Source organism: Phocoena phocoena, chromosome 21 (genome assembly GCF_963924675.1).
Source record: "Phocoena phocoena chromosome 21, mPhoPho1.1, whole genome shotgun sequence".
In the NCBI taxonomy this organism is placed as follows: domain Eukaryota; kingdom Metazoa; phylum Chordata; class Mammalia; order Artiodactyla; family Phocoenidae; genus Phocoena; species Phocoena phocoena.
In genome coordinates, this window is record NC_089239.1 from 25,639,465 (window position 1) to 25,652,969 (window position 13,505).

At 49.3% G+C, this 13,505-nt stretch overlaps 1 protein-coding gene across 1 annotated transcript in view; it reads left to right on the forward strand.

Annotated features, from left to right (window-relative positions):
- DLGAP2 (DLG associated protein 2) overlaps positions 1-13,505 on the forward strand; it is a 145,896-nt gene that overhangs the window by 89,445 nt on the left and 42,946 nt on the right. The window contains exons 4-5 of the mRNA XM_065900003.1: positions 3,194-3,341; positions 8,232-8,451. Coding sequence (XP_065756075.1) covers positions 3,194-3,341; positions 8,232-8,451 — 368 coding nt within the window. The remainder of the gene's footprint in view (positions 1-3,193; positions 3,342-8,231; positions 8,452-13,505) is intronic.

Here is a 13,505-nt window from a genome sequence, read left to right on the forward strand (position 1 = left end):
GTGGTCATGTATGCACGCCATTCCAGTCAGATTCCATTTATAAAGATGTAAAGTTGCCCTCTGTATCTAGAATAAACACATTTAGTTTGAAAAAAATTGTTTTCTTTTATTTCTCCTTCATACCACCTACTTAGAGTCTTTACTGTTTTTCTAAGGTGACAAAAAGAGAATTGTTTATTTTGTCTGAATATTCAAGCATATCCACGTGGATCTGAATAGCTGGATACAGAGGCCTGGCATGTATTTTGTTACGTGAATTTGTTTTTACAGTGATCCGGAGTCACAGAACAGGTTTGTGAGCCTGTGATCCAGCAAACAACTCTGACACAGTCTGCAGAGGGAAAGGAAGAAGTAGAAAACTAGGAAACCTCTTTTATACGACTCCTCTTCACTCTTACAGCTTTCCAAAATAGGTTGCCAATCTCATTTACGCACATATGACTGTCTAACGTGGGCATCATTTGAAAGGGAAAAAACCTGGAAAAAAATGTTTCATGTTATTTTAGAAAACGTTCTGTGGTTTCCTCTTAAGAATTTCTGAGCCACCGGAAAGTCTATGCATGAAGATGTATTTCCACGCCTGACAACTGGGATGTCGAAGTAGGAGGGTATAACTGGGGGGCTTCAAGGGAACTTCAAAGTGGTATCAACTCCCGAAGACGGATTTCTGAAGAGCAGAACTCCGTCGTCAGGAATTGAGGGAGAGGGACAGGTCCTGGGGTCCCGGCCCCGGTTCCAGTGGGTCCCGGCAGTCCTGCCCCTCCACCGTCGACTCTCCTCCCCGTCTCAGCTCCTGATCTATCTGGGGTCTGGGATTCCTGAGGATCGCTGGCCTTCCTGGGCAGTATTAGAAGATGCCAAGCTATTAAAATGTTGAAAGTGCTATTAACCCTAATGAGGCACAGTTGGGTTTTTTTTTTTTAACTGTGTAAAGCATTTGGTGATAGAGGACCAGACCTCTCGGGCCGTCTGCTCCTGTGACTCACCAGCCGCAATCTTGGGGCTAAAAGTGTGAGTTTCGGAGCCAGGCTGCCTGGCCCCGGAGTGTAGCTCTGCGTTCGCCCCGGGGGCACCTGGGCAAGGTGCGCCTCGGTCTGCCTGTTTGCACAACGAGGCCCTACCGTGTGGGGTTCCCACGAGCGCTGAATGGGTTGGTACCGGGTCAGAAGCTTGCAGGGATCCAGCATAACAGTGTATAGCAAACGTTAACTGTTGTTGAGTCTGTAAAAGAAAACAACCTGATTAGCTTTCTATAGCGGAAGCTCTTCTTTAAGGGGCTACCCTGTGTTGGAATAAGGAGATGGTTGGGAGTTTTTTAAAATGTATTTGAAACGTAGAATCACAAATACATGGAATCGTGTGTGGGTCCCACCCAGCCACCACCAAAGGGGCATTTGCTGTAGTTCTGAGTCAGCCCCCGGCTCACGGAGCCAGGCTGTGGGCTGGAAATCTGGATACAGAGATCAAGAAGACACAGCCCTTCTCTTAAAGATTCTCAGAACTTCAATTTGAGAATGTTGAAACGGTGAAGAGCGGTGTTACTCAGCAGGGAAAGCTCTTCTATCGGAAGGAAGGAAGCTAAAAGTGCTAACAGGTAGAAATCGTAGTGTGAGGTCAGCGATTCAAGGAAACAGAAGGAGAGGGGAACCCAGAAAGGTTTCATTTTTGCAAACACAAACATGAGGCTGAGAGCCTGAGCGTCCGGGCAGCACACCTCCACACACACCACCGAGGCCGCGATGCCCAGGCCCCTGCAGGTGGCCTTGGACTAAACACGGTGCAGGTGAGGCTGACGAGGTCACATCCAAGCTAGCCTGCGCCCCACGTGGCGGCCGTGAGCGCTGTGGGTGGTCGCACACCTGCCTGCTTCCGGCTGCGGGCCCACGGAGGCGCAAAGGGACCCGCGGCCGTGCTGGTGCAGACCCCGGCCCGGAGCAGCGGGGCTGACGAGGACGTGGGCAGGGGCTTGCACCCTTTACGAGCCAAGGTCAGAGCTGGCTCCACACTCACTTCTCTCCCATTCCCTTTCCTTTTCTTTTTTTTCCTTTGTTTTTTTGTTTTGAGTAGAGAGAAGGAAGGTAGGAGCTGGAATATGTTATACACCTGGTTTTAAAACAAAAATTATTATTATAATAAGTTATGATATAAATTGTATTCTATTAATATCTAAAAATACATATTATTAATTTTACCCAAAGTAATGACTTTATAAGAAATGGGCTTTGCTTAATCAGAACTTTTCATTGAGCCCATTTTTTTCTCTTCTGCCCCATTTCTAAAGAAGTAAGGCACAGAGAAAACAATTTACATCAAGAATTTACTTTGAAAAACAAGGGAACATTCTTCAGCCAAGTACAGAGTCGGAATTAGCAACCTGATATTTATACACGTTTTTATACCCAGGCCTGTGCACTGATCCTATTTCATGTTCCCATTGTGATCTTCAATACGAAAGAAGAATAAACTCATTATCTGTGTCCACATTATTCCAGTTTGAGGTCAAATAAGAGGAATTCTCACTATAGTGTGGAAAGTCTGTCGCCAAAACCTGAAAGGAGTTCAGTTAGTCAGAAACGTAAGCTAAGCCGAAGCTTCTACGTGCCAGACACCCTCAAGGTTTTCCCGTACTTCTCACATTTTGCAAAATAACAAGAAGGGATACCAGAGGAAATAGATTTTTTAAGCTGTTTGAGAGAAAATGGACATTACGATAACAAAATGTGGATTTGATTTCTCGGTCTGCTCTCTGCCTGTATCGCGTGATCTGCGCAACTTCTCCTAAGTTAAAACTGAAGGCAAGCCTTTGATTTTTTTTCTTTTATTTTTCTGAGTGTGTAAAGTTGCTAAAAGCTACCATGATTTTTATGAGACTCTCATGGTTTTTTGACCCCAATTCACCCTTATGGTGTGTGAGTTACCTGTGCTTTCAGCACTTTTTTATTCTATGTGAAGTGATCCTGATGTCACTACCTGATCATAAAAAGTCAGGTTTCAAAGCAAGTTCGTAAATAGGCTCCCCTATTGCTTTTGAGGAAATCGCATCTATGCGAGTGTCTGTCAGGCATGTTTACATGAGGCAAAGGTGTGTCCACCGCAGGACGAAGTCTGGTAACAGCCTCCGGGCGATGCTCGCACAGGCCCTGCGGCGATGCTCACGGAAGCCTCTTCTCTTCTCTCCGTGTCTTTCCTGTAGCCAGAGCTACCTGCAAGCTGCCAGTGACGGGCCTGCCGGCCACAGCCTGGACCCCTCTGCCAACTACAGCTCCCCGAAATTCCGCTCCCGGAACCAGAGCTACATGCGGGCCGTCAGCACCCTCAGCCAGGCCAGCTGCGTCAGCCAGGTGGGGTCCCTCCGCCCTCCCACCCCGCCCTGAGTCAGCCCCTGCCAGGGCCGCAGGCCGCGAGCAGACGCACATTCCAGCCTGGAGTCATCCTGGCCTGGTTGCGCCCCCGGGAACATTATAAGGTTAATTGCGGGGGGCAGGGGCTGCATTTATGGCTCTGTCATTCTTTCTCCCACCTGCTCTGAGCCGGGGTGGCTGACTAGCTGGCCGTCTTGGCCTCCGTCCCCTCCGTCCACTCCATGCTGAGCAGCCTCCTTCCCTGTGTCACGCCCCCCATGTGGAGGGTCTGGGTCCCACCCCGAGGGGACACACAGGGTCTCCCAGCGCCAGCTGCCCAAGTTTGCTGGTGTTTCTGGGGACAGACACCCTCTCAGCTCCAGGAAAGCCGGCAAGGTCACACCCTCCCTTATGCTTTGAAGATGCCAGGTGGCAGGTGTGTCCAAACCTTCCCCTTGGCTTCTTACTGCTTGAGCGAGACGGAGGCCCCAGATGGAAGAGGAGGACCTGCCGGGGGGCCTCACCGCGTCCCTACAGACCTTCTCCCTCTTCCCCCCTGGACCCGGCCCTCCGCACCCCTCACATCCTAGTCGCCGCTTCGTGCACGCCGCTGCCTGCTTCTCAGTGTGCCTATGACCCAACGTATGGCCGGTGCGATGGAATATTTTCAGTCTCGCCCTGGGATTCACAATGTGGCCATTGTCATGGGAGCGGGCAAGCTCTGAGGACGGGACAGCTACGCCGACTCCCTGGGCGGGAAGACAAAACGGCCCCGAGGGGCTTCCCTGGTGGCGCAGTGGTTGAGAGTCCGCCTACCGATGCAGGGGACGCGGGTTCGTGCCCCGGTCCGGGAAGATCCCAGATGCCGTGGAACGGCTGGGCCCATGAGCCATGGCCGCTGAGCCTGCGCGTCCGGAGCCTGTGCTCCGCAGCGGGAGAGGCCGCAACAGTGAGAGGCCCGCGTACCGCAAAAAAAAAAAAAAAAAAAAAAAAAAACGGTCCCGAGGCCGAGGGCGTGAGTGAGTCTCTGAGCTGCTCCTGTTGCCCCTGGGGCGGCATCTGTGCTGAGGCCCCGCCTGGCCGAATCTCCTGAGGTCGCGGTCCCTAGACAGTCTGCGTTCACTTTGTTTCTGCTCATCCACCATTCGGATGATTCTGACGATGCTCCCTTTTCCCAGGAACCCGGGAGGCTCAGGGCTGCGGCGGATGCGTTGTTGCACATCAGGACGGGTGCCGGGGCAGGGGGATGTCAGGAGACCCGCACGGGGGCAGGGGGGCCCCCTGCATCCTCCCTCACTGAAGGAAGGACGTTTGTCTTCCTCCGTGTCAGGTCCTGCCGTCGTCTCTTATCTTTTTCTCATCTTTGAAAAGCTGTTTCCGTGTGATCGTAGCTTCTCTCTGTCACGCATCCTTTTTTAATTATGGTAAGATATACATAACATAAAATTTACCGTCTTAACCACTCTTCAGTGTCCGGTTCAGAGGCATTAAGTACATTCACATTGTTGGGCGAACACCGCCATCATCTGCAGAACTTTCTCGTCTTCCCAAACTGACACTGTCCCCACTGAACACTGACTCCCCTTTCCCCTCCCCCAGCCCCTGCCCACCGTCTACTTTCTGTCTCTGTGGATCTGAGGCCTCCAGGGACACACGAGTGACACATACAGTATGTGTCCTTCTGTGTCTAGTTTATTTCACTTTCCCCCAGGTCCATCTGCACGGTAGCCTGTTTCAGAATTCGCTTCCTTTTTAAGGTTGAATTATGTTCCATGGGTGAATGGACCACATTGTGTTTGTCCATCAACAGGCACTTGGGTTGCTTCCCCCTCTTGGCTTCTGTGAGTAACACGGCTGTGAACACGGGTGTACAAGTGTCTGTTCACGTCCCTGTTTTCAGTTCTTGTGCACGTATACCCAAAAGCGGCATTGCCGCATCAGACAGGAGTTCTAGTTTTAACCTTCTGAGGAAACTCTATATGGTTTGTCACAGCGGCCGCCCCATCTTTCACCCCTAGCAGCTGTGTGCACGGTCCCAGGGCCCCCATACCCTCACCGTCATGCTTGCTCTGGAATTGTCATCCATCCTGACGCCCGAGGAGCCCGCCCCCAGCTGTATGTCGACCTCTCTGCTACCAACGGGACAGTCACCTTCCTCACCATCTTCCCAATTTTCTCTTCTTTCGTTTCTCGGTGCCCACATTCTCCAGAAGCACTTTAAGTGCTTTCCTGCGTTTATAGTTCACAAAAGAAATTGTTTGCTTCAGCCCACACTGGTTATTTACCGCACTGGCTTAACGTCCTCCTGGGACATTTCCAGTGGGCCCGAGCTGTGGTTTGAGTTGCCAAGCAAAACACCCACTTTTCCAAATCTCCCTCAAGCTAGTGAACGAATCAGCTCTCAGAGAACAGGTCATTTCAGTTCCTGTCTAGACCAGTTTGAGATCCTTCTCAACTACTTGTTTGGGTGAAAAAAAAGTCCCCTTCGTTTCTAGAACCTCACTGATCAGTTTTGTAGCTGGAAGCATTGGCCGAATGGTCCTCACGGAAACGTCCATCACTCGTTTGTGGAATGCACGTGCAAGGTCGACAGTGTCTCTTCCCGATGGAGAAGCTCCTGGGCGCAGGCGGGTTTGCAGAAAGGGAGGGATCCACCGAAATCCTGCGTCCTGGAGCTGGTGGACGCTGGCAGCATGACTGTTTCTGGCTTTTTCAGGTTGTCTGACGTGGATCTTTGACGTAAATGACATAACACAATCTGAGCCTTTTTGATATAATTCCACATAAGGGAAAACTTAGATTGGAAGGAAGTTGTACTCCAGAAAATGTCGTTTCAGACCAGTGCGAGTGTTTCAGATGCGTTTCCCTCACTAGGCACCCAAGGCGGTCGTGGTGGGGTGTCGTCACTCGTCTTTGCCCTGAATTTGTGTCTTTCCGACGTCAGACACCCTCGGGTGATGCAGTCGCCCAGTAATTTTTCTCTGGTCTTTTCTGACTGAACAACCTGAAGATTCTCTTTCTTACCCTGGGCTTCGGGCCAGCAGTCCCGCCTTTAAGTCCCTCTCAGCACCTTCCTCCATGGGCTGTTCTCACTGGGATTTGTCCAGTGAAAGGAAAGGAGCCATTATTCTAGCTCCTGAATAAGCTCAGGTAGAAGCAGGGGATTCAGGTAAAGCATCTCAGGTAGAAGCAGGGGAGCCAGGTAAAGCATCTCAGGTAGAAGCCAGGACCCATACCCAAGTGTGAAATTAGAGGTGGGCAGAAGGTGTCTTCCTTATTGAAGGGGAAATCTGATTCTTTTACCTGCTTTTACTCTGTGAACAATTAGAGGAAAAGGATTAATTTGGTGTTTAAAACAATACTTTTTAATTTACCTGTCAACATAACCGGGGGTGTTCAGGAAGTTGTGGGTGACATTTCAAGCAGTGGAATGAATGACTAATGGACGTGCTGGGCTGAGACAGTGACCAGGTCGTGGCAGCTGTAAGGACACGGCTGGGAGGGGTGACTGGGTGCTGGGGAGCAGGGGGGTTCGGAGAGCAGGGTCTGCCTGCGCAGGGAGACCAGCCCAGGTTTCCGGGCCCCTCCACGAGCCCCGTCTGTGGCCTCTGCCTGAGCCCTGATTCCACTCACACCTTCCCACGCCCCCCAGAGCCTCAGCTCTCCCGTGTCAGGGTCACCGCAGGCATCCCCACACACGCTTCCGTGTGAACATGTACGGTGCCCCCCGGGGGGTGGGCCCTAAATACAGGAGCAGTGAAGGCGGGGCCATTCATCCAAGTCCCCTCCAACCACGGGGCAAACACCAGCCCCCCAGGCCCACCCCCGCCTCTGCCCACGAACCCTGCGCCTGGGAGCAGCTGCACGTCACCTGCCCAACTGGGGCTTTTCGTTCTTAAAATTCCCATCCCTCCCCCACCCCGTGCTCTTTAACCTTGCATTAGTGTTCTATGTCACTTTGTTGGGTTTCCAGTTAAAACCTCTAGACTTGGCTCCTGGGAAACACACGAGCGTTACCACCTAGAAACCTCAGAAGGCATGTCCCGCCATCAACTGCACACACGGAGGCCCTCAGCTCACCCGACGGTCGGGCCCCTGCGTGCACATCTCCTACGACCCCTCCACTCGCCAAAGCCTGATCATTTCTTTTTTAAATACAGTTGGAACGTTTAGGTCCCCAGGGTGACTCTCTACCTGGAACTTAAATCTCAGGCTTGAAAATAATGACTTTACCTGCGGAACCATCAAACAAAGTGCAGGCACTACCGTCCCAGACTGAAGGAGGGAAACAGCACCGCCGGAGTTTAGGTGATACCCGTGCTGTGTGTACCCAGCAGCACCGCCCCGGACACGGGCCTGTGCTGCTCTCCTGGGACAAGGATGTGAGCGCGTTGCCGAGCTGGGCGCTAGTTTCCAGGCCACTGAGAGGAAGCAGCGTGAGATAGCTTGAGCCGTTTCCATGAGTCTCGCGGGTACAGCCTCCACGCCTGGGGTTGTCTGAGCTGTAAACAGTCCAGGACGCGAAGGCATCACCTGGAAACGGAGAAAGAGGGAAGACTAACGTTGTGAACAGCGTGTGAAACTCTTAAGCTCCCCGTCTCTCTTGCGCTGGTGGTAACTACCAGCCATGCTTTAAAGTTCTGCCTCGGGGTCCACAGGCTTTCAAGGACATCTTGGGAGTTGGCGGTTTTCCTTAGTGTTTTGTAAGAAATAACACAATAAGCTGTTTCCCAAGCGTAAGGATTCCCAGTGCTGATTTCACATTAATTACGCTGAAAATGGAAGATGGTAAGTGAAGGTGGGGGTGACCTGTGCTCTCTTTTCTTTTGCGACGTGGCCGTGATGACCTCGGCTGGGTCTCGCCATCACCCGGGCTGTCGGTCGTTCCAGATGAGCGAGGCGGACGTCAATGGGCAGCTCGAGTCGGTGTGTGAATCCGTCTTCAGTGAAGTGGAGTCTCAGGCCATGGACGCCCTGGACCTCCCGGGAGGCTTCCGCACGCGGAGTCACAGTTACCTCCGAGCCATTCAAGCTGGTTACTCCCAAGACGATGAACGTATCCCCATGGTGATTCCCTCTGACGTCAGCTCAACTGCTAGACCCTCGGCAGGTAAGGCACACCCTCTGACCTTCCGGGGGCACGTACAGGCATGTGCCACCTCTGTCCTGCGAGGAGTGGGTGTAAGTTACCCTCCAAATGTTTGGACACTTCCCAGTTACGCTTGTGACACGGTCCTGTTTGCAATGATGTTTTGAAACATTTCTTTCATAGATAACCTTTCTTCTTCTTAGGATGAAATCTGTTGCTTGTCAAGGTACTTTACAATACTCAAGTAGAGTCTTCATAAAGTTTTATATAGGAAAATTTGGATGGTGATTGTGTTTCAAATCCCAAAGATTAACAGATTGCAGGAAAGCCTCAGCTGACGTGCGATGCCTCCCAGGGTCCTTCGGCGCAGGTCCAGCCTTGAGTCTCTGTGGCCTGGTGAGGAGATCCATAACCACGGTTCAGTGCTGTAGAGCAAATCGATTGTCAATGTAAGTTCACTCATCTTCTCGGGGCTGTGCAGGTTCAAGGTCACAGTTTCCTTCAGTTCTTAGGGAAAACCACATCCACCCCTTTGAAAATTTACCACCTAAACTAAATATCACTGCACTATGGTTATTTATACAACACAGTGAATAAGCATGGCCTGGGCACACCCCTAAAACAGCCAGCATCAGAGTCGCCGAGCCGCATAGAAAGGCCAAGCCGAGCAGCCCAGGCACAAGCAGTGACGCGAAGAGTGTGAGATCTGGACCTGCGGTCGTGTGGGGTAGGGGGAACAGGGACAGTTCTGGGAAGGACTGGAGAGAAGCTGGCTCAGGTGACAGCACTGGGGACCAGAGTGGGGGAGGGCCCGTGTCACCACGCCATGGACGGAGCTGGGTGTGTCTGAAGCCAAGACAGTGAGCGCGACTTTGGGGCCACTGCGTGTAATGACAACTTGCAGGCCTCAGGCCGCTGCCGTAAACCTCTGCTGTCCCACGCAGCACCTGTAGGTGGGACGCAAGGCGAGCCAGATTCAAACCCACTCCATCATCCCTCTAAGACCTTGGGCAGGTTAGCTTGTCAGATTCTCGGTTCTCCGTGGTGTCCAAGAGAAGTGGTAGCTCTGAGTAACTGATTAGGTGAGCCTGAGGATTAGTGAGCAGAGTGCTGTGGGCCTCGGTGATCTTTTTATGTTGTCCTGTGGCCCGGGGTGGAGGTGGTGGTGCCCTCCGACGGCTGAGCCCGGGGCCTTCCTTCCGAAGAAACGCCGGGAGTCACCGTGGGTGCTGTTCAGGAAGCCCGGCCCTGCGGGAGCCACGCGGGGCTGCAGGGGCGGCCGTCGGGGGCTTGTGGGTGGCAGGACTGCACCCCTTGGGGACCCTGTTGTCCGTGAAGTTGGGGACTGCCCCTCGTAGGGGTGGAAAAATATGTGGAAAATGAGCAAACTTAGGGAAGTAACGAGCCTTACCGTCCTTGCAGTTTATAAAAACACACTTAAGGGGTAATTACTGATATAGTCACCCGTATTCGCTGAGTGTCTCCTGCGAGCAAGTGACAATTAAGCTCTCTCCTGGCCTTCAGAAATGCTTTGAAACAATAATTACCTAGTGGGGAATGACTTTATAGAGCTGTCATTCCAGGAAGAATAAAAATAAAACAGGTTTCATAGAGGTAATACAAGAACCAGTGCAGAGCTCAGACTACAATTCTAATTTATGTACGTATCATTTAACCAAGTACATTTCTGTATTCCCAACATGTGTGCACCAAAAAAAAAACCCAGAATGCTTCTCTTCAAAGTGTCTCCTGGATCTTGGCCTAGTTATGGAGTCACAGTTTCCTCAAGACTGTGGTAGAGCCAGAGAGCAGGCGTGCCTTCCAGAGTTAGGGAATGGTCTGGGAAGTAAGAGAAGAGATGGAAAACCTTAGGAGAAATAGCGAGTTGCCTTGAAATAATTGAGATATCGAATTACAAGTTGCCTTTTTGAAGAAATGTAGGTGCAGGTGAATCCTTAATTCCTCCCTTCCCTGTTTTACTCTAAGCATTGTAAACTGAATATTTATATTTCTTTCCTAAATAGAATTGAGATGGCATGCAACAGTAGCCTACTTAATAAGACTGTGAAAAATACCAAAGAAATGAGAAACCTCTGTCTGGAAAAACGTAGAAAAACGAAAGCGTGCAAGTGAGCACAATGTAAATGCCCACTTTCTATTAAAGCTGAACTTCCAGTTAGATTCAGAGTCTCCTGTCAGAGAGGCAAAAACAGGGTTTCAATGGTTTTGTGTTAAAATACTGCTTGGAAGATCATATAACATTTAATAGCTATCCTTGGTTGACGTGTGCATATGTGTGGAGAGAGAGAGAGATTATTTTGACACATTGATTTTCTTTTATACTTCTAAAATTAGCTTTTGAAAATAATTCCCAAAAAACATTATTTGCAAAGACATTCCCGGTGATTATTTTGAAGCATAAGATTTATTTAAATGTTTCTTTTTGAGCTTGAAACATGAAAGTTGGTGTTCTTTTGTTGTCTCACCTATATGAATGCAAATATGTAGTATTAATATTCTTCTAATAATAATTAAATATCAACCATATGCATGAAAGCCTCATTAAGAGCTTTAGAATATGTATTAGGCACTCTATTTTCTTTTTTATTTTTTTATACAGCAGGTTCTTATTAGTTATCTATTTTATACCTATTAGTGTATACATGTCAATCCCAATCTCCCAATTCATCCCACCACCACCATACCCCTGCCACTTTCCCCCCTTGGTGTCCATACATTTGTTCTCTACATCTGTGTCTCTATTTCTGCCTTGCAAACTGGTTCATCTGTACCATTTTTCTAGATTCCACATATATGTGTTAATATATGATATTTATTTTTCTCTTTCTGACTTACTTCACTCTGTATGACAGACTCTAGGTCCATCCACATCTCTACAAATGACCCAATTTCGTTCCTTTTTATGGCTGAGTAATATTCCATTGTATATATGTACCACATCTTCTTTATCCATTCATCTGTCGATGGGCATTTAGGTTGCTTCCATGACCTGGCTACTGCAAATCATGCTGCAATGAACATTGGGGGGGCGCATGTGTCTTTTTGAATTATGGCTTTCTCAGGGTATATACCCCGTAGTGGGATTGCTGGGTCATATGGTTGCTCTATTTTTAGTTTTTTAAGGAACCTCCATACTGTTCTCCATAGTGGCTGTGTCAATCTACATTCCCACCAACAGTGCAAGAGGGTTCCCTTTCCTCCACACCCTCTCCAGCATTTGTTGTTTGTAGATTTTCTGATGCTAGGCATTCTATTTTCAACCCTGCCAGGTTCATGCTGCTAGTAAATGTTTTGCTTGTTTGGGGGGCTGAGTGCACCGGTTTTTCCCTCAACCCTTCAAGGCGGTGGTGATTCAGCTGAAACAGATGCTTGCGATCTAATCTCCAGGGAGCTGAAATAGGACCAGAATCCACTGCTCTGCCCTGGGACCTGCAACCTGGGCGTATCTCCATCCCACTATTTCTCTTGTTACGAAAAAATCCACTTACTGATTAGGGTCCTCTCGCTAAATGAAGTGGCTTTGAAAACATCTACTTTCGTTTCACACATGGTTTCTTTCTCATCTGTGAAATGATTTATCAGATAGATTTACTTGTCTAAATATGCATTTCACCCGATTTTCCTAGGGAGAGAAGGTTATTGATATCATGGAGGAAAATTCTATAAAATTAGATTATACTGATTTTTCTCTGGGTCAAAAATTGTCTCAACATATGTCAGAACTGATTCCAGAAGTCGTTACAAGGAAGGGAAAATCCATTCAAAGCACGACAGAGGAAACAGCCATAAACCTTGTTTTATTTGGTTGTCTATGTTTCTATGGTACCTTGTCCCTGAAGCACACATCATGATTTCCAGTTCCCAAGACAGTCTCCATCGTGTGCAGTCAGGCACCTTCCTAAGCTCTGGCCACGTGACTCCAGCCTGTTCCCCCATGACATCCCCTCCAACTCCCACCCTCCTTCCTTCCTCGAGCCAGGACCCTTGGGGATTCCATGGGGCCATCACGACAGCAGGAGTGATCAGTCACTATAAGAAATAACTGTTTAACTTGTGGAGAAGTGAACCAGTCGGATTTAACATTTAACATCCTACGTCTTGAATAATCGGTGATTCAATGAATTAATTCATGCTTGCATAAAGAAACGGATGGATGAATGAATCATTCAGCTAGATTTTAGGATCCTGCAGAGATCCAAACGCTGTGGGGCCGACCCCTCAGGCCTCCCAGGCAGCCCGCCCCCTGCATCTGCATCCCCCTCTTTGTTGCGCACCTGGCCGTGCTTACCTGGAGCTCTGCTTAGCCCTCCAGCTGGTCCCCTAAGTGCCTTCTCACCCACCCTCCACCCAACTTTCTGAAAATTCAGCCTGGTCCAGCACTGCCCACCTGGTACCCCCATGGTTTTGTGGTTTCCATGAGCCGAGGCGACGGTGTCTGTACTCAGTGTGTGACCTGGATGACCTGGCCTGGCCCCCAGCTGCCCTCTCACCCCCTCGCCTGGCACTCACCCCTCCTCACAGTCTCTCACTTCTGGGCTTTGGCATGTCCTATTTGCTGAGGCCAGAATTTGCTTTTTCAGATTTTTTTTTTTTTTTTTTGCCTAATTCTTAACTATGCTTTCAGAGTCAACGCAGGAATCATTTCCTCCAGGAAGGCTTCACTGATTTGCTCTTCATCTAATTCCTTCCCTCCTATCCCCCATCAGATGAGTTCCAACAAAAGTACATATTTACTAAAACAAAAAAATCCTAACTTACATTTATGTTTAAAATGTACTGGGAATTCCCTGGCAGTCCAGTGGTTAGGACTCCACACTTTCACTGCCGAGGGCCCGGGTTCAATGCCTGGTCGGGGAACTAAGATCCCACAAGCCGTGAGCTTGGCCACAAAAAAATAAAAAATAAAAAAAATGTACTTCCCTTTTAAAGATATAGAGATATGAGATGGCAAAACATTTAGGCTACGGTAGCAAATTATATTCACTATTTGCTCTTATAAATATGTTTAGAAAGCATCGATACTATGGCTTTTATTTCTTACAATATGTTAGTTA